The sequence below is a fragment of the Octopus bimaculoides genome, chromosome 3 (genome assembly GCF_046866305.1).
Source record: "Octopus bimaculoides isolate indiv1 chromosome 3, ASM4686630v1, whole genome shotgun sequence".
Lineage (NCBI taxonomy): Eukaryota > Metazoa > Mollusca > Cephalopoda > Octopoda > Octopodidae > Octopus > Octopus bimaculoides.
The window spans coordinates 166,441,801-166,464,224 of NC_142930.1; the positions used below are offsets into that span (position 1 = coordinate 166,441,801).

Here is a 22,424-nt window from a genome sequence, read left to right on the forward strand (position 1 = left end):
CTTTTGGCGGGCTTGTCAAAATCAACCCGACGTCCACTATTTTCATTCTCAGCCAGGCTGAAAACAGACTGATAGATAATTGTCTGCCTGTCTGTCTATGTACTGTCCGTGGTCGCATTACGAACACGTGATGCTTATACAAATACAGCTCCAATGGTTCCATCAGAGCAATGCTAACCTTTCTGTCCAAAGGTGTGGTCATCAACTCCTGGGTTACAAAATTCCTATTGGTGTTATTCTTAACCAAAATATGTGTCACATTGCGGTAGTTGCTTAGTCCAAAGTCAATCCTCATTTATCAAATAATTTATGATGAAAGACGTTCCAGCCATGACTATTCCATCTGTTTCCAATCATGGTGTATATACTAATGTGCCTTTCTTTTTCATGAGACAGGTAAAAGGAAGGTAACCCCAGATCAAAGTTCTTGAGGCAACCAAGAGTAGCCGTGAGTTAGTGTTAAATGTTAAACCAAGATTGATTCTGTCATAAAAGTACCTCTGACTGGCTTCCATACCATTTCTGTCAACGAAATGCCAGAAATAGGCGCAGACATGGCTGAGTGGTTAAGAATCTCGCTTTGTTACCAAATGGTTCCAGGTTCAGTCCCACAACGCGGCACTTTGAACAAGTCTATTCTACTAAATCCCCGGGTTGACCAATGCTTTCTGAGTGGATTTGACGGAAACTGGGAGAAACTTGTCGCGCGCACGCGCGTTCTCTACAGCTGCTTGACGACCAGTGCTGGTTTCTTAACATCTTTGCAACTTAGCAGTTCGGCAAAGGGACCGATAGAATAAGCACCAGACTTAAATACACACTAGGGTGGATTTGTTCGACCGAAACCCTTCAAGAGATGCCCCAGTATGGCCGCAGTCCAATGACTGAAACAAGTGAAAGATAGAATGCTTTGGTTGACCCAAGGCTAGAGTAGGAAATAATGGCCCAAAGTGCCACGCATTAGAATCGAACCTAAAACTAAATCATAACAAAGAGAACTTTTTAACCACACAATCCAGTCAGCTTGTTGAAAGATGTCGCTGTTGTGTCGAAATTAAGGCCCCTAAATATTCGACTGTTGTCATTTAGTCCAAGGTCAGCCCTGATTTAGCAGACCAATGATCAAAAGCATTCCAGCCATGCCCATCCTGTCTGTCACTAGTTATGCAGGACTATATTACCTAATCTATCGTTTTCTTCCCTAAAACGACAGGGTATGGTTTACGTGACGAGTGTCTGCTATTTGTTGTAGTTAAAACGGCCACATACAGGTTCGCCCCCCCCCCCTCTATTGCTATCCCCACCCCCACTCCAGGTGAGTTGTGAAGTGAAGCAAAAACTTGAAGCCAAGTGCTGCTGGGAAATCAATAAAATGTATTTTCTCTTGAAATTTTACGGAACCAAAGGCAATGTTTCTAATTAACATTAGCTTAGATCATTCAAGTGGAACAATCGAGGTATTTCTCTCACCCTCACAAGTATGTATGTATGTATATATACACACATATATATACACACATATATATATTCAATATTATAGATGCGTATATATGTGCGAATACACGCGTCCATGCACATGTATATACGTATGTGCAATTACGTACGTATATATATATGCAGGTTTATGTATACGCGCGTGTATGTGTGTGTGTGTATGTATATATATATATATATATACATATACATATATATATATATATATATATATATATATATATATATATATATATATATTATCTCTTTTTTACCTGTTTCAGTCATTAAACTGCGGCCATGCTGGGGCACCACCTTGAAGAATTTTTAGTCGAATGAATCGACCGCAGTATTTATTTCTTAAACTCTGGTACTTATTCCATCGGTGACTTTTGCCGAACCGCTAAGTAACGAGGACGGTAACACACAAACACCAATTGTCAAGCTGTAGGGCGGGTGGACAAACACAGACACAAAGACACAACACGTACACATACACGACGGACTTCTTCCAGTATCCGTCTACCGAATCTAGTTACAAGACTTTGGTCGGCCCGAGGCTATAGTAGAAGACACTTGCCCAAGGTGCCACGCAGTGGGACTGAACTGGGAACCATGTGGTTGGGAAGCAAGCTTCTTATCGTATGCGCTCATGCATGCACATACACACAAACACAGCATCATTAACAAAGGCAGCAGAACACACTCCTCCGTTCCTCCTATAAGCTACATTATGAAATCGGTAACCACAGTCGTGAGAAAAATATAATGGAATAAAACTCAGTGAACTAGGATTCTTCTGGAAGAAAAATCATCCATAATTGACCGTCAAATGAAAATTGTTTAGCGAGAAGCCATTTTATTCCTGAGAGTCAGCACGGCGGTTGTGATTTTGTTAGGTTCATCTTTGTATGCAAACAATAAAAATGTTAACGATAAAAAAGGGCTGGATTTTTTTCTCTCTTTATTTTTCAGAGTTTTATACTCTAAAAAGAATATCTATCATGTTTCTTTGATATATTATTTCTGGGTCAAATACATTATTATTATTATTATTATTATTATTATTATTATTATTATTCAGTAGTTTTATTTTTATAACGTGCTTTCACTTCACTACCGAGCGCAGCTCTGTGCGCCTTGGGTATGTGCTGTGGTTTGCTGTGGTGCTCTTATGTTTACTGTATTGAAAGTGTTTTGCGTAGAATGTGTGCAGTACCCAGTAGTGCAATTTTCTGTATGTTATATATATTTGTAAGTCCTACTATTTTTGTTATGTATTTGTCTGAATATTTTTTTATTATACCTAAGGCACCTACTATGATAGGAATTGTTTCTGTTTTTAGATTCCACATTCGAGTTATCTCTATTTCCAGGTCTTTGTATTTTGAAAGTTTTTCCATTTCTTTTAGAGAAACGTTGTCATCTGCTGGTATTGATACATCAATTAGAAAGCATTTTTTTTCTTCATGATCTTTGACAACTATATCTGGTCTATTTGCCTTAATTTCTCTATCTGTGTGTATTGGCATATCCCAGAGTATGGTTGCTTTCTCGTTTTCTGTGACCTTTTCTGGCATGTGTTTATACCATCTTTTTTCTGTTGTTATTCCATAATGTTGGCATAGCTTCCAGTGTATATAGGTCCCAGCTCTGTCGTGTCTGTGAATATATTCCTTCTTAGCCAGGACTGGGCAGCCAGAGATAATATGATTTATTGTTTCTTGTCGATCTCCACATATTCTACAGTTACTTGTTATATTTCTTTTCATTATGTGTTTTTGGTAATTTCTGGTGGGGAGGCTTTGGTCTTGTGCAGCAATTAAAAATCCTTCAGTCTCTGCTTTGAGTCCTGAGCTTCTCAGCCATTGCTGGGATTTTTCTCTGTCTATTTCTTTCGCATTTAGTTTAGCCCAGTATTTACCATGTAGGGGCTTTTCTTGCCATCGTTTTATCATGGTCCGTTGCTGTTCTAGTTTTAGTTTGGATTTCATTTGTTTTATAGCTTTTGTTGTTTCTTCTTCTTCTTCTTCGTATTTGTTAGGTAGATTGATTTCTTGTTTGTATTTGTCAGCTTCCTTATTATTATTATTATTATTATTATTATTATTATTATTATTATTATTATTATTATCATCATCATCGTCTGGTGAGCACAAACTCATTTATTTAACTGTGAAAGGTCTGTCTCCTTGTCACTCCTCTTTGACAATCCATTACATACCAATGTCTTTTGTGAGGAGAGAGAGAAAAACCAAATTACAAATAAACAATAAAAACGACAACAACAACGACGACGACCACCACTACTACTACTGCTACTGCTACTACTAAAAACGCGGTCTAATGCCATGAAATAAGATATGGTATATTTCTAAAAAGCTTGTTGAAAATCGTTTTACAACATACCCGTGTCAAATTCAGAGTTACCAAAGGAAAGTACCCCACCGTAAATTCCGTCTGTGACCTGCCGACTGTCTGATATTCGGGGTCAGATTCATTCGCAGTCAGTCATGCGTGTCGCGAGCATCTCCACTTTACAGATGAATTGTATGAGGCCAGAACCTTCCTCTTCACGTGTTCATTGCAGAAATTCACGAAGGTTGGTCCAGGTTGGAAAGTCTTCTTAGTTGTTTCATACGCATCCATCATTCACCTTCTTCTCAGATTGTTTTGGTCGAAGACCGGAATCTCTTCCATGCCAGCGTCGTTCATGACCACCACCATAAAGCCCTTTGTAGAATGTGAATGTTGAATTTGCACCAGCTGTGTGGTCCCAATCAGTAGCAGACACCGAAGAACCCCTGGCGACATGTGCCCTAACCATATGCCAGAACCCCGGCCTTGGTCTTTGCTTCATCCATGTTTGCAGAAAGACGCGCCAGACAAGAGGTAACTACACATGATGACTGTCCAGAAATCATAAGCACATTCGTTTCAAATTTTTGCACAAAGCCAGCAAGTTCCAGCGGGAGGGGAGGAGGGATAAGTCGGTTACATCGATCCAAGTATCCGACTAGTACTTATTTTATCGACCCCGAAAGGATGAAAGGCAAAGTCGACCTCAGCGGAATTTGAACTCGGAACGTGAAGACGGATTAAATACTGCTAAGCATTTTGCACAGCGTGTATTATTCTTAAACAAGAATATTATTGACAATGACTTCGAAGTTTCGGTAGTCTGACAATGGCTTAACTGGTCGGAACTTCGAAGTCACAATCAATTTTCTTTTTTAATAACGATAAATTAGTAAAACCACAAAACTATAGTGTGACCCACCAGATTAATGTAGAATTGGTTTTGTTATAAATAAGCATAAATACACACACACACGTATATATCACACATTTGAAACTCACATGTATGTGCATGCACACACACACACACGCATAAATATATTTACATAATTTACATAGAATCTGCTCTGTGTGTGTGTGAAAGTAGATACTTGCGGATACACATACACGCACATATATACGTGTATACAACACATTTGAAACACGTATGTACATGCATACACACATAAATCTATTTACATAATTTACATAGAACCTATTCTGTGTGTGCATGTCTGCGTGGAAATAGATACCTACGCATACACACACGCACACACACACACACACACGTATATATATCACACATTTGAAACACACATAAATCGATTTACATAATTTATATATAACCTACTGTGTGTGTGTGTGTGTGTTTGTGTGTGTGAGTGTGTGTGTAAGAATACATAGCTGTGCATCCATACGCACCAGATATGTAAATATATGATAAATAGTCTTCTATTGTCTCCCCCCCCCCCGATATTAATAATGCATGTTCATGGCAGCCCCGGAAACCCGTTTCATGTGACAACACAACCCTTCTGTCCACGACATTTTTCAACGTGGCTACACCCATTTCCTACCCGGCCCTTTCTCATCTTGATACCCTATCCGAACCCACCCCTTTCCTGTTTCGAAGACCCCTTTCTTTATTTTGTATTAATATTATTCACTGAGTCAAGACAGACCAACTTTATTCCCATCATTGATATACATACCTGTGTCTGGTATATATACTTTATACGCACACACACGCGTGCTTGTAGGTGAGTGTATTGCTGTAAATGCATGTGTGTGTATATTTTGTATGCGTGTATGTGTATATATATATGTCAGAATGAGTCTGTGCACGTGTATATTATATATACAAGTTTATGTATGTTGTTACTGTTGTTGATCTTGTGTAGCCCTAGGTCAACTGTGGTTGAACAGAGACCTATGATCGGAGACATAGCAGCTCTAACCAAGCCGTATTTTCGTAGATCTAGGATCTTGTAGTCCAACGTGTCCTTGCAATGTGTGATTTAAGAGAATTTGGTTGCTATTTCTAGCAGGTTTCATGTGCTGGTGAGTATATATATATTTACTTTTCTAAGCTGGAGAGGGAGGAGGAGAAGTTGCCAGTACCAGTAATCTCTGCAGGTGATGCACCTTCAGACAGGTGAGACTGATGTTTAATATTTCACCCGAATATCTGTAGATCGATATCTGTCGGGTATGAACCGGGTGTAGTGTTTGGAATACGATACTGGCAACAGGGAGGACAAACAGGGTCACACGTCCCCAAGGACCAGATTGTGGTGTTAAAGAGGGTGGACTTTTGAGTTTGCTACCTAGAATATATGTCTTAGGGGAAGAAAACTTATTTCGGATATATGATGCAAGAGTGCGCGCACACACAAATATATACATAAATACAAATGTATACACACACACACACATATATATATATATATAAGGATTTACTTTTCGTAATGAGATAAAAAACCAAGGGTGTGTATATTTTAGAACAATATACACAGCCTTGGGTTTTTTTTTTTTATCTCATTACGAAAAGTAAATCCTTATATACACACGCTGATATATGACCTACGTTGGACCCCTTATTCGCATAATCACCGAACCTGGAGCTTAGCTATTGTCTATCCATAGCGCTTACTCAGCATTACCTGAAACCTCTGGGTCTAATTGATACCACTACCGCTCATAACCGCCAGTTCTCGCTAAATACATACATATATATATATATATATATATATATATATATATATATATATATATATATATATATATATATATATATAATCGTACAAAGATTAGGTTTGTCCACTGCTAAAGACAAGGCGTTGGTCAGCCTGGTGCTAACAGGAGAAAAGGTTTTGGTCAGCTGGGAAAAAAGTAGTAGACAAATCTTTGTTTAATCCGGATTAATACTAGATGAGTGAGCTATGGCCAGCTCTGTCTGGAGCTAAAGGCAAAGATTTGGTTATTCCAGGGTTACAATAGAAACAAGGCTTTGTCCATCCTAAGGCTAACAGTGGAAAAGGTTTTGGTCAGACCGATGCTGGACACGAACACAAATTTAGGCCAGAGCGGGGCTATTGCAGAATCGAAGTCTATCGTCTGTCTTAAGGCTTTCGTTAGCCCGGCGCTGGCAGGAGAACAGACTTTGGTTACTGTGGAGCTAAAGCCGAAGATCAAGATTTTGTTAGCTAGATCTTATAGTAGAAGTCAAGGCATTGGCCAGAGCAGTGCCAACAGAAACAAGTTTTGGTCAGTCTGGTGTTGACAAGATAAGTTCGTTTGACGAACCTACGAAATTACGTTTGAGTCAAATCAAAACTGCTATTAAATAACACACACACATACATGTATGTATGTATGTATTTGTGTATCTGTAGGTAAAGGGGTGGCTATATGGGTAAGAAGTTTGCTTCCCAACTCCATGATTTCGGGTTCAGACCCACTGTATGGCACTTTGAGGAAGAGTCTTCTATAGCTATGAGTCAAACAAAGCCTCGTGAGTGAATTTGGAAGATGGAAACTGAGAGAAGCCTGTTGTGTGTGTGTGTGTGTGTGTAGTCTTTCTGCATAAAGCCGATATTGATAAAACATCTGAAATCAATAAATTTTCCAATATCACATTATTACTGATAAATAACAATTTATGAGTAATGGAGGAGGGACGGGTATATTTAGACAATCGATAAGCTTGCTAAAGACAACAGTCAAATCTGCTTCAAATGAGACCTTACTATCTTAATAAAAGAAGGACCTGTTAGCAGTATAGTCCAAGATACATTATGTCTGAAAACAAAGTGATTGGTCCTGGCCACAACGCTTTGTTCATAGAAATCAAAACCAATGCTATACAGAAAGAATGATACTAATAGTTTCATATGTCGAGAAATACAGAACAGTCCCTAGGTCCGATTAAGATCCTTAAAGGAGTACTGTTCCTTTATCTGGAACAGCACTACTGCCAGTACCAACACACTAGATCGTCCACGTCCCGACCGTAACTCACCAGTGATATAACCTCTCACGCCAATACCACTTCTCTTTTTCTGTCGATTCTACTGCAACCCTTTTTCATCTGAACCAGCTATTTAAGACCTACACTGTGACCATCTCAAAGCCATCGTTTAACTTATTGCCGCTGTTGCTATGTGCCACCCCAGTTCTGTACAAGCCCTTGTCTCTAATCCTTCCTCACTGGAATATCAGTCCTTCGGGATTGCTTCTCTGCCCATATATTCTCAGCAGATACCGACTGACAGACGTTTAAAGTGAACATGGGCCTCAATAGTGTGAAAGAACCTATAAAATAACAAACCTCCCCCCATAGGTACAGACCCACTACGGACTAAACCGTAAAACAATTTCTTTCTTCCTGAAATAATTATCTAGAATCATTGACGTTGTCGATAAAATATCAAAGAAGTTTATGTTATCAGGTTTTGAAGAATTCAAGATTAAATGTATTCTGGTTGTATTTGAACTCAGAGCATTTGGACAACGAACCATGAAGAAGGCGTAGGCGCGGTTGTATGGTAAGAAGTTTGTTTTCCAACCACACGGTTCCGGGCTCAGGCCCACTGTGTAGCACCTTGGGTAAGTGTGTTCTGCTATAGCCTTGTGTGTGGATTTGCTAGACGGAGACTCTAAGAAGCCCGTTATCTATCTATCTATCTATCTATCTATCTATCATCATGGACGGACGGTAGACACATCGGCTCCCATGTAAGTTGCATTTTTCACCTCTTAAAAGACCTATTTTGTTTTAAAATTTTGTATAAGTTGTGTATAACACAAAATACTTCGTGAACATATATTTTTCAAATCGGAAATAGCTCTATTTAGAGCCTTATTTCCAAAAATTCAAACATATCTTCCTCGTTCCTAGCCATATTCTTTAAAACGAATATGGCTAAGGTTTTCAACGAGGCCGACTTCCCGCTCCTAATGCCAGAGGCGAAAACACTTAATGCCGTTCCGCATGAACGCAGACAAGTGATGAAGAAGAGCAATGATTCTGAGTCAACTGCTGCTGCCTCAACCACCACCACTACCACCATCACGTGTACAAACTCTGCTGCTACAGCAGTCTTGCCTGCCACCGTCACCAGTGACAACAACAACAACAACGACAAAGACAACAACAACAACAGCAACAACAACGACAACGACACAAATGTCCTTGCTAACACGACCACTGTCCTCACCACTGCTACTACCAGTGACAATAACAACAGCAACAACAACAGGACACCGACCTTCAACACCAACACCACCACTACTTCGACAAACTCTGCCGCCACTACCACCACCTTTGAACCTGGCAGTACCAACACCACTGTCAATACCACCATCAACAACTACAAGACGAACAAGATAAACAACACCACAAACGCCACAAACAACATATCTGCCAGCATCACAAAAACAAATTTTGCCGATGCAACGAAAGAAAAAAGAACAATATTAACATTCACCCAAAAACAAATCAATGACACAAAATCCCTTCTCACGAAAGAAGGTGACACTGTACAAATACACATACCAAAAGCAATTATTGAAAATACAAACAAGAAGCACATATCATACAGACTTATCAACAAGAAAACGAAGCGACCGGAGAATTTCTCCACCCAAAAAATTGAGATTTGTCTCAAACCGATATGGCCCTTTCAAAGTCATGTTACTTGGGGACGAAAATTTGCCACGGTCCTAGTACGCTTTAAGAGCGAACAGTTAGCGAAGGAATTTTCAACACTCTCTCTCCACACAGATGACTTGGTGATGATACCGAGTTATCTTGGACAGAGAGTGACGAAGGTGACAGTAAAGAATGTCCCTTCACAAGTGGAAACACAGTGGATAGTAGGTTCTATATGCCTCGAAATGGAGGAGGCAAATATATTAGAAATTGCTACTGCAGAGGAGAAAAACTGGGAAGGGGGAAAAAAAGTCGAAGTCCTCCTCCACATCACTGAAGAGGAGTGCCAAAAGATCCCCACACACATCCAACTGGCAAAGGACCACAAGTTATATGTAGTGGTGGAAGGAAGGCGGCCACGTTGTTATGTATGCGGCAGCGAGGCACACCTCAAGGACAGTTGCCCAACCGCCGCCAACCAAAAAAAGCAACAAGGGCAACCACCAAAACCCGGAAAAAAAACCCTACTACCAACACCACCATCAACAATCAAAACAAGAGAAACACAAGCAACACTGGCAACTGAGAAGACAACAGCATCTGCAAAAACAACAAGTGAGGAAGCAGGGGAAAAGAAAGAAAATTCCAAGACTGTTTCCCCCTCCCCCACATCACACACACCTCACACAAATAACAAGCCATCAGCACCAACAAAAACAGCAACACAACCACTCACACAAGCACACACAGACGCTCACAATTTGCCCCTACCCCCTTCCGATTCCTCAGAACCTTCGTCGGAAGATGAAAGTAATGAGGAATGGCAAATAGCCCAGAAAGGAAGGAGGAAGAGGAGCAAGAAAAGAAAAGCAAACACAAACAAAGCAGGGAGATACACAACTCCCGAAAACACTCCAGACACCAACACAAGCACACACAACTACAACACAAGCAACAAAACCCCAAAAGCAAGTACACACACAATGCTCACTGCCATCAACACAAAAAACTCAGAGTTGATGGAATACATCAACACAAAAACAAACATAACAAACGAAGACATAAAAACCAGCAACCACCCATACACAACACCGCCAGAACACATCAAAATACTACACATAACACCAACCCTGCACCACACACTAAAATCTATTTTTCCAAAGGCAGTTGGCAAATGCCAAAAATACCTGGCGAAAAAACTATATAGTGATCTCCTCGAAGAAAACCCGAAGGAGGAGACACAAAAACTCTCAAACGGTAAGTGACTCTCTTTATAAAACTTTAACACTCAAATCAAAATGATGCTCAAGATTGGTTGTGTAAATGCGCGTGGCTTGGGGTCCCCTTGGAAACAAGGGTACCTCCTAAATGACATAAAGTCACATAAACTAGAAATCATAGCCATAAGCGAGACCAGACTCCATGATCCGCGGGCCCTATCGTCCATGTTTGGCAGACAGTTTAACATTTATTTTTCTCCCTGTCTGCCGAGAATGGGCGGTAGTGGCACGGCGGTACTCTTTCGCAAGAGTCTGGATCTCGAAGTAAAGACAGTATTCATAGACCCGGAGGGTAGATTGGTTGTTCTGGATGTCGATGGCAGCGATGGGTGTGCTTTTCGACTCATATCAGTATACGCACCACCTTTAACAGGTAGGCCGGATTTCTTTCGACGTCTAGAAGTATTCCTAGGAACGTCTCGTCCTTTACTTTTAGTGGGGGATTGGAATGCTACCTTGGACACGCATCTAGACTATGTGGGCAGAGATAGGAATAGACGGGGATGCAAATGCCTCAAAGACCTGCTCAGACGCTTTCAACTGTCTGACAGGTACCGACTCGATTACCCGAATGCGCCAATGTGGACATGGACAAACCGCATCGGGTCGTCGAGATCGTATCTAGATAGAATACTGTGTAGGAGAGTAGATAGAGATAGCATAGGGTGTCCACAATTTCACATAGTCAGCTACACGGATCACAAACTTGTGACGTGTACGCTAGACTTAGATAAGACACATAGGCAGGGCTCCGGTTACTGGAAACTAAACGCGTCTTTCCCGTCGAGACCAGTTTTCAGAGACCGGATTAGCACGTTAGTAAAGAGGGCTTTGACAGGAGCCATCATCAATAACAAATGGTGGTTTGCCCTCAAGAGAGCAATAAAAGCAGAAACGGTTAGGTATAGCAAAGCACTAGCCATAGACAGAAACAGAGTAGAGGGTGAACTAGTTAAGAAGCTAGAAGAGGCAATTAGAAGTGGCATCGCATCCGACGTTTTGGCGGCGAGGTTGGCCCTTGACCAACACTTCAACGCCAAACACGAAGGGTGCGTTGTCAGGGCTAGGATGCGTGCTCTAAGAAACGAAGGTGTTGGAGCCGCACGAGAGGCCCGGGTGGCGGAGGCGCAACAGGGCAACAAAGCCACCATTCGGTCTCTGGTGGACGAACAGGGGCGCGAGCTGCTCGAGCCAAGCAAAATGTGTGAGGCCTTTCAGCGGCACTTTGCTCGACTGTTTGGGACGAATGGCGAGCGAGAACGCAGGGTGGACTTCAGTGCCTACCTGCACAGCCTGCCACGACTCTCGGCAAGAGAGGCGGAGTGCTGCGAAGGTGCCATCACGGCGGCGGAAGTGAGGGACGCGATGGCGGGATGCTCGAGGGACAAATCTCCGGGTTTGGATGGTCTGCCCTACGAGCTTTACAACTGTAAGCCAGACTTGTTTGGAGACGTCTTGGTGGCGGTGTACTGCAACTGGCAGCAAAACGGGAGCATTCCCGGTTTTGTGAGTCGAGGAGCCGTAACGCTGCTGAAGAAAGATCCAAACAAGGGGGACGTCATAGATAACTTTAGGCCCATCACTCTGCTCAATGCAGACTTGAAAATTTTGGCCAAGGTGTTAGCCAAGCGGTTGGCGCTTGTCATCGAGAAACTGATCGGCAAGGCGCAAACGTGCGCGGTGCCGGGCAGGAGCATCCATGACAACCTCCATCTGATGCGCTACATCATAGAGAGGGTAGTTAAGGAACCTGGCATGGGTGGGGCCCTGATCAATTTAGATCAATCGAAAGCTTTCGATAGGGTAGACCATCAATACTTGGAGGCTGTCCTCATAGCAGCCGGCTTCGGTCCCATTTTCCGCGGCTGGATGGCTGCCTTGTACAGAGGCATCCGTTCGGTAGTTCGCGTCAATGGGCATCTATCAAGACCCTTCGACATTGCACGTTCGGTCCGTCAGGGATGCCCCCTCTCGTCGCTTCTGTACGTGTTGACTCTCGAGCCACTACTGCGGAAGCTGGCGACGCTGAGGGGCATCCCGCGAGAGTTGGGATGCGGGACGAGCGTGTCGGCATACGCGGACGACGTCACCGTCATAGTGTCTAGCCAAAAGCACATCGAGCTTGTCGGCGAGACACTGAGAGACTACGAAGCGGTAACGGGAGCGAAAATCAACCGGGATAAGTCAGTGGGCTTGCGGCTCGGCACCTGGAGAAGCAACCCCATGCCGTCAAGTAGCGCCTCCGTCGTGGGACGTTGGACTGACGGTCCGGTTGAGATGCTCGGGGTCTGGTTTGGTCCAGACCTCCAAACGGAGAAGAACTGGGACGAGATAACGAGAAGGGTGGCCACTCTAGCCCGGCAATGGGCCGAGAGGAAGCTTTCCCTGAAAGGTCGGGCGGAGGTGGCGAACACGTACATCGCGTCCGTCATCTACTACCGCCTGACCGTCGTTCCTTGTCCCGACCCTACCATCACCAAACTGGAGCGCATCCTCTTCCGCTTCTTGTGGAAAGGAAGCGTTCCGATGGTTAGGCGATCCGTTTGCTGCCAACACCCGTTAAAAGGAGGACTGGGCATGCCGTGGTTGATGATGCGCAGACACGCGCTGAGACTGCGACATCTCCGGCTCTACGTAGACAGCGGTGAACAGGTGTGGTCACCGTTTGTGCGGCGCGCTTTCCCGCAGCTCGTCTCCATGACCGAACTGCAGTCATGGATCAAGAAGAGGCCGAGGAAGGGCGAATGGCACCGCGAGTGTCGCGCTGCTCTTCGGCAACTCCAACAACCCGGGTCAACCTTGAGCGACTGCATCACAACTAACGCATTCTATAGTGGATTAGTGGAGGGAAGGTACGACGACGATCTCGGGGCGAACCTGGGCGTCGACGAGGAATACCTGACCCGCCTGTTTAAGACGACCTTCGGGCCGGGACCTATGGACAACTTCCAGAGATCCCTGGCCTGGCAGTGCTATCGAGAAGCACTACCCGTTCGGGATAAGCTCTACAGGCATGGCTCGAGAAACACGGGGCCGACCTGTCCGAGATGCCGGCAGAGCGACGAAACCGTTCTGCACGCACTCGTACAGTGTCCCACCATTTCCGAGCTGTGGGCTTACGTCGAACAACTGCTATCGCGTGTGGGACGAGTCGGTCTATCAGCCGAGTCTATCGTGAATATTGTCGCGCCTCCTTCCTTTAAACGGGAAGGAAGAGCTATTTTCATCGTACTTGTGGCTATGGCGAAAGAATGTGTATGGTGGACGCGTCTGAAAGGTCTAGAGACAAAGACTTTCCTCTCTGGGCAATCTCTCATCAACTTCTTCAAGTATCACCTGAAGAGGAAGTTGAGAGTAGAAAGGGAAGTCTTGTCTAGTGAATGCTTCAAAAAAAGATGGGTGAATGTAGCAAGGATGGCACGTGTGAACGACGGAGCCATCTTGAGCATAACCCTATGAACAAGAAAAAAAATAAAACAAAAAGGCAAAAGAGAGTCACTTACTGTTATAGTTTCTTCAATGAGAATATTGACCAAGGTTACCGTGGTCTTTTCCGTGGGCTTTTCCTTCCACGGCTAAACCTAAACTGTCCTCCCCTCTTTTTACACGAGAACATTACTGTGTGATACACGATCCCTATTGATCGGCCTTTCCTTTTCTTTTTTTTTCGATCCCTTTTGATCGAACTGCCCCTTTTTCCCTTCCTACGATCCCTTTTGATCGACACCACCAATTTTTTTTTTTTTTTTTTTCCTTCCTTCCCCCTCCCAAAAAGAAAAGCTCTACATTGTATTTGTCCCATCTTCGTTGAGCCCTGTGTGGCTAATAAAAGAAATGTATCTATCTATCTATCTATCTATCTATCTATCCATCCATCTATCCATCCGTCTCCACATCCATCCATCTCTATATCAATCCATCCATCCATCCATCCATCCATCCACTCACCCACGCACCTTTGTGTCTCTTTATCCTCTACCATCGTTTGACAACCGGTATTGGGTGTGTTTACGTTCTCATAACTTAGCACTTCAGCAAATGTGTCTGATAGAATAAGTACCATGCTTAAAAAAGTACTGGGGTCGAGTCGTCATTCGACTAAAAATTCTCCTACGCGGTGCCCCAGCATGGCCGCAGTCTAATAAAAGATAAATAAGTCAACATTTCTGTTTTCCACTGACAACACAAAATCTGATTCGGTTTTGTAAAGGAATAAAAATAACTTGATTGATTATGGTATCGATTTTCATTGAGAATTTAAGAACGGAGGAATGCGGAAGAAGGGAGAAATACGGAAAAAGGGAGGAATACGGAGGAAGTGGAACCGCGAGTTCGCATCCCGCTGACTCTGTTGTGTTTGAGGACGCAACAAAAAACCGAAAACCGCAAACACTGGAAGGATCAACATCGATACAGTTGCAATACGGGATCGCAGTGTGTGGTGAGGGTGGATACGCGGGTGCGGGTGCGGATGCGGGTGTGTGTGTGTGTGTGTGTGTGTGTGTGTGTGAGTGAGTGAGTGAGTGAGTGAGTGAGAGAGAGAGAGAGAGAGAGAGAGAGACTGTAACGAGTGTATATATATTTGAATGAGAAGAAAATCAAAGAATTTTACTAACCATATTTCCTTAATCTATAAAAGACTGTTGGAAGAGACTTATTATTCAGTATCTGGCACACACAAAGTTATCAATTATTAATTAATTATTAAGGCGGCGAGCTGACAGAATCGTCGGTGCGTCGATCAAAATAGTGGCATTTCTTCCGACCCTTTTTGTTCTGAGTTCACATCTCGCCGAGTTCCTCATTGCTATGCACCCGCTCGGAGTCGATAAAATAAATACTAGTTGAAGACTGGGGGCTCGATGTAACCAGCTGCACCCTTCTCTCCAAATTCTAGGTCTTGTTTTTTATTACAAAAAGGATTATTAAAAGAAATCATTTCAGAAATTGTTTTTATTAATACTCGGAGTTCTGATATATTTATGGATCCTCCGTTAGTCTCGACGGGGAGCATTCACTTGTTCAATCAACTCAACTATACAATAAGATTATATCATAAGTGGCCGAGTATTCCACAGACCTCTAACCATAACACAATTCCCAGCCCCAATCAACGTGACACTGACAAGGTTTTGGTCCATTTAGATTACAGGAAGAGTACTGAGTGGGCTTCTACACAATTTCCGTTTACTTCAGTTTCTCTCCTAAGGATTCGGTTGACCCGATGATATGGTGAAAGATACGACTGAACCTGAAACCTTATGATTGCGAAGGGATCGGCCAAGCAGTCAGCCACGTCTGCTTACACAAAAGCATTCACACATGACAGTAAGTTATTTTCTCTCTTACTCTCAAATCTGAGATGGATACAGCAGGTCAAGGGAAGTAATTCTAAGAGACTATCTCAGAGCAATAGAGTTACTTCCCTTGTATCAATGTTTCCCAGTTTCATTTTTTTTTGTCTGACGCTCCGTTAAAACTAACTTATAGACATAATTTCACATATTTTGGGGTTAGACAGTACAGTGGATTCTATGAACCCCAGTATTTGACTGGTACTTGATTTTATGGAACCATCGACAGGACTAGAACTCGCAACGTAAAGGAATATATAACTTGGTGACACCAGAATTAAAAAAAAATAGAGGATATAGATGTTGTGATTGTTATTAAGGCGGCGAGCTGGCCGAATCATTTGGATTCTGGACAAAATGCTTAGCGGCCTTAGGATTGTCTTTACGTTCTGTGTTCAAATTCCGTCGAGCTCGACTTTGCCTTTCATATTTTTGGGGTCGATGAAATAAGTACAACTGCATTCGACGTAATCGATTTCCCATTCCCCTCAAAAACTTGCTGGCCCATAAATTATTACTTTGGTTTGGCCCATGTTCGATCTTATTTCTGGTAGGAATTATGTGAGTAGCGGGTTACCACCTGTAACCTTAGGTATCCACAAGTTTTCAGCAGTCTTTTAAGTGTTTGGGACCTTCCTGGTAATCCTTGCTGTCCCTAAGTGACAAACTTTCAGTAAGAACCAGGCATTCTATTCCAATCTCCTTCAGCCATTTGTCTATATCTTTGCTTACTGTTCCCAATACACCAGTTATTATAGGCATCACCTTTACCGTTTTCATGCTCCAAATTCTTCCTATTTCAAACTTTAAGGGATTGTATTTTTTACTTCCTTTTTCTTTGCGATATTGGAATCAAACAGGCATGATGGTTCGATAAGTAAGCAACTCTGCTTTTCGTTATCTATAATGTCGGGTCTATTATTTCTCGCTTTTTGTCCGTTTGAATAGGAATGTCCCACAAAATCTTGCATTTCTCCGAATCCAGTACTCTTTCGACTTGCTGATTGTACCATGTGTTTCCAGCACAGTTTCCAGTGCAAAACTCTTACACCCTGGTCGTATCTCCATTTCGTATATTTTTACACAATGTGCGAATTATTTTTGTTCTTAGAATAATACTTGGAGATTGTGTAAATCTCGTACATTCCTCAAGAACAGCAGAAAAAGTAAATGAAATAATTTGACTTCAAATAATGAACAAAAACTAATGGATTTTTGTTTTAGGCCGAGGTCAGCCCCAATCAAGCATACCTATGATCCAAAGCTTCCTACACGTGACCACCACGTCTTTGTTGTGTGTTGGGGAATACATTATTGAAGATGATAAAGAGCGATTTGAGGGAGATTTGACTGATATTTCTAACGAGCTCCGCGCCCAAGTAATCGATTCTTTTGTTGGTCCCGGGTCACAGCCCCAACCTTCGAGATTAACTCTGATACTGCGACATTCACCACGTTAATATGCAAATCACCGTAAACCGCCCACAGCCAATTAACAAGGGTTGTATTGTATACTTACGGTAACAAGAGCGACCGTCTGTTCCCAGCTGAAATCCTTTGATACAGGAACATGTGTAAGATCCCACGGTGTTGATGCACTCCTGCTTGCATGCACCGGTACGTCGGGCACATTCGTCAATGTCTGGAAAAATGCACAATGGAGCAAGATTAATGTGTGAGAAGAGTTTGACAAAGACATGCAGAGATAAACGAATACACACATGCACTCGCGGATACACCGTACACACACACACACATGCAAACACGTACGCTGTGTGTGTGTGTGAGAAGAGATTGACAGTGATTTCGAAGTTTCGGCTTAACGGCAGTAAAAATTAATAAAATTAACCAAAATGTATTGAGTTATACTTTAGTTTAATGCTAAACTGCTTTTATATAATTTGACATAAAACAAACGTATAAACGTACACACACACACACAATGTACGTATATATATATATATATATATATATATATATATATATATATATATATATATATATATATATATATACATATATATATACACACACGCACATATACACGCACAGACACATATGCACACACACATTATATATATATATATATATATATATATATATATATATATATATATATTATAATTTATTAATAAGGGTAAAAATTGATATTAATCAATTAAAACCAGTGGTCTAGCATATTAAAAAAATCCGAAGATTAAAATTATATTACATACAAAAATAAGAGTAATGACCAGCAAAAGTGGACTCCTATATGCATATAGGAGTCCACTTTTGCTGGTCATTCCTCTTATTTTTGTATATATATATATATTATATATATATATATATATATATATATTATATATATATATATATATATATATATATACATACACACACACAAACACATATACATACATACATACACACACATAATCAAGAGATGAAGTTATGGAAATGGTTATTGTTATCAAAATTAATTGGTTTCAAGCACAAAGACATTGTTATATCTTGTGCTAAATATCTTCAGCTGGTTATTGTTATCAAAAAGGCTCCATCGCAAATTGATCACAGTAAGCAGCCACCACTCTGTTTCGAATTTAAGACGGCCATGTGGAACACTGCAGTACATTTCGAGTGACTTAACCAGCGACAGAATCTCTCGAATTCTTTGGTAAACAGTGACCAATAGATTATGATACTTAAAACTGAGGCAGTTGTTTTTATGGCAAATAAGTGACAGAGTGGTTGAACTTAGAAAAAATTACCATATCAAACAAGAACAACCTACCCCACCATTCCTGACCATATTCCATTCCGATCACTTGAGTGGAAGCCTAAATTGCACTTTAAACATACCTGGATTTAGCCGAGCTGGGAAGAGTCCCTTATCATCCATGAAGTGTTCCTTAAAGGTTTAATGCATTGTTGGTGTTGCTTCCACCTACTGCCTATCAGTTTTGGGGCTTGATGCATTTGACTCCCTATTCCACCCCACACTTCGTCAGTCACCAAGGTACTTTTCCCTATCTCTTTATATCATTCAGCAATGCCTCCAGACTCTTCTCATTAACTCACACTCAAGTTAATTAAACAACAATTGACAGCGAACTTGCACCGTCCGTCTTCCCTTTTGCCAAGATTCATCTTAGGTTTTTTTCTCTCCCTTTCTCTTGATTTTTACTCTTCCCTACACTTAACCACCATTCTTAGTCTCCATATTCTTCTCATTATAATAAGAGAAGCAAGTAGACAGTGGACAACTCTGAGACAGAGAAGAAGGTAACCCCTAAGCATTTCGGCGCTCTACGGATCAGCTTCAGGTGCCTGAGATATTAAGGACGAGGCATATTTTTTTCTCCTTACTTCCACTCTGACCACCTTCAGCGCTGAAACTAGAGTTACCGCGAGAACACCAGCAGCAGAAATCAAAACATACACTGTTGTATCTTTTCCGTTTTTCTCTTATGGGCGTAAAGCCCTCAGGTGACGTCTGCTACCACACCTATAGCAACTGGGCTTTCAGCCCTGCACTACCAATCTAACTGATGCTGTCTCTACTCCCTCAACGGGACATAACTCCTGGTAATTCTGGAAGAATATGTTTCTAAACGGACATCTGTAAACGTATGCACCTCCAACAAACACCAGTAAAAACAATAATTGATGAGATAATAATATTAATAATACTACTACTACTACTAATAATAATAATAATAATACTCACCAATGCATGTTTTACCATCAGTTGCCAGTTGGTAACCAGGGAAACATTGGCAGATGGCTTTAGAACGATGGTTTTGGCAGATATGTTGGCATCCACCCTGGTTAATTTGGCACGGGTTGATCACTGCACAAAGAATGGATAAAGTCAGGAATTATAGAAGAAGGATATAAGAATTTAAAGCGGAATATGCTGTTGTTATTGTCATTGTTGTTGTTGTTGTTATTAGTAGTAGTAATAGTAGTAGGCGGCGTGCTGGCAGAATCGTTAGCACGCTGGACGAAATGCGGTATTTCGCTCGTCGCTACGTTCTGAGTTCAAATTCTGCCGGGGTCGACTTTGCTTTTCATCCTTTCGGGTTTGATAAAATAAGTACCAGTTGAACGCTGGGGTCGATGCAATCAACTTACCCTCCCTACCCCCAAATTTCAGGCGTTGTGCCTATAATAGGAAGGATTGTTATTACTATCAATATTGTTGTTGGTTGTTTGTACTTTTGAAATTAATGTCGTTTAGTCTCAGATCTGCCCTGAACAAGCAAGTTTATGATGAAAGACAACCCAGATGTGACCACCACATCTTTTTTATATTAGATACTATACAGTTAATTGCATAATGTGTTCTTCATGCAAAACGGCAGGATGTAATTTAAGCGACGTATAGCTGCTATTTCTAGCCGGTCGGGTGACTACGTAGAAGTTCTCCCATTGGCTCATATTTTACTTTTGTTTAACCCCAGGTAAGCCTAGAGCGGGTAGAACTACTGACCGAGGCAACTCAGTGGTGACCATCCCGTCTTTTTAATGCAACAAAAACTACATTGTCCTTCCTTTTTTAAAGACGGCAGAACGTAATTTGAGGGAGATTCGGCTGCTATTTCTAAACGAGATATTGCGTCTGAGATTGGCAGAAATAGAAACTAGATCTTCGTCCTTCTTCACAGTTTTTGTTGTTTTAGCAAACAAACAGATTTACAGAATTCCAGTTCGTACTGTTTGGTTTTTTTCTGATCCAGAATATCTAAGACATGATATCTCTCTTACTTGATTGTGTGGTAATGTCTGTGTTTGAGGCTGTGTTGAGTCGTGTGTGTGTGTGTGTGTGTGTGTGTGTGTGTGTGTGTGTGTGTGTGTGTGTGTGTGTGTGTGTGTGTGTGTGTGTGTGTGCTTGTGTTTATAAGAGTTTATAAGAAAGAGACAGAAATAGAGTTATGAGAGTGTTACATTCAGCAGTAGGGTGACAATTCTAGGCTTGTTTCGGTGTTATGAGACCTCATCAACGGAACAGTCCAGTTCGAAGTTATCAGATCTTTAGAATAACCGAGTGAGCTGTAGTATTTCTCAGAAAAATCATTTACTAATTAGATAATGGAATTCAATAACATCGGATAAATACGTAAATTTGTTGTTGTTGTTTGTGTAGGCCTAGGTCAGTTCCGAACCAGTTAACCTAATCCATCCACTTTTAGGACGACTGGGTGAACTTAAAGATTAAGCTGTTGATTCTAGCAACCGGAGAGACCACCTTGAAGCGTCCTCGTCAGCACATGTATCGATCGAACAAACCGATGTTCATAGACATTCCAGTGATGACCATCCCATCTTTTTATTACACATAGAATTACATTATGCAAAGCGTTCTTCATTTCTCAGACGACAGGATAAAATTTGAGGGAGATTAATGAAGACGCGTGGCTTAGTGGAGAGGGAGTTGCACTCACAATTGCAAGATAGTAGTTTCGATTCCAAGATCGGCTGTGCATTGTGTTCTTGGGTAAAATACTTCCATTTCCCGTTGCTTCAGTCCATTCAGCTGTAAATGGATAACCACCCTGTAACGGATTGGTGTACAAGGGTGAGATGGGAACTCAAAATAAAATTCCCAAGGCGAGCCATGCTTTGTATTCAGCGATCGAAAGGATGAATAGCACAACCCGTACTGAGACTACCGACTGGTGGGATCGATAATTCAACTACGTCGAAGGTTGATTGATTGATTGAAGGAGATTTGACTGTTATTTCTAGCACCTTGAACGACCTCATAGAAGTTTCTTCCTTGTCTCAAAATCTGAAAGATTCCAGGTTACACAAAAGAATTACAGCGAACCCCGCCTTCCATGTCTTTGATGTTATCAATGAGGGAAGACAATTACAGGGTGCATACAGGTAAGCGTAATTACAATTGTGCTTCAACTTACCTATACAAGACTTGGCATCGGTGCCCAGTCTGTAGCCATCGCGGCATTTGCAGTGATATTTGTTGTGGTAATTGTAAACACAATCGTGTTCACACCCGCCATTGTTTCGACCGCAACCTAACGGAGCTGCACAAATAATAATGATAATAATAATTAATAATAATAATAATAATAATAATAATAATAATAATAATAATAATAATAATAATAATAATAGTTTCATATATATATATACAATGGAAAAGAAGAGACATGTGCATAGCATAGAAAGTTTTAGAAAAAGTGGCGACGAGGATGACAGCGATGTGGCCCTCCTGATACAGGAAGACCTATAGGGATAATCGAAGAACTCCACCGTCCCAGACTTCCCTGAAAACCCATGAGCAAGTGCCCGCTCCAGTTCCTTCCCTCCGACTCACAAGTC

The 22,424-nt window shown here is 41.7% G+C and overlaps 1 protein-coding gene across 4 annotated transcripts in view; it reads right to left on the minus strand.

Moving 5' to 3' along the window:
• The window catches only part of LOC106867633 (uncharacterized), a 274,630-nt gene that overhangs the window by 86,375 nt on the left and 165,831 nt on the right, over positions 1-22,424 (minus strand). For all 4 annotated transcript variants that reach the window (XM_089349994.1, XM_089349993.1, XM_089349991.1 and 1 more), the window contains exons 7-9: positions 22,001-22,126; positions 19,807-19,929; positions 17,617-17,739 (exon numbers count right to left, since the gene is read on the minus strand). In XM_089349994.1, coding sequence (XP_089206120.1) covers positions 17,617-17,739; positions 19,807-19,929; positions 22,001-22,126 — 372 coding nt within the window. The remainder of the gene's footprint in view (positions 1-17,616; positions 17,740-19,806; positions 19,930-22,000; positions 22,127-22,424) is intronic.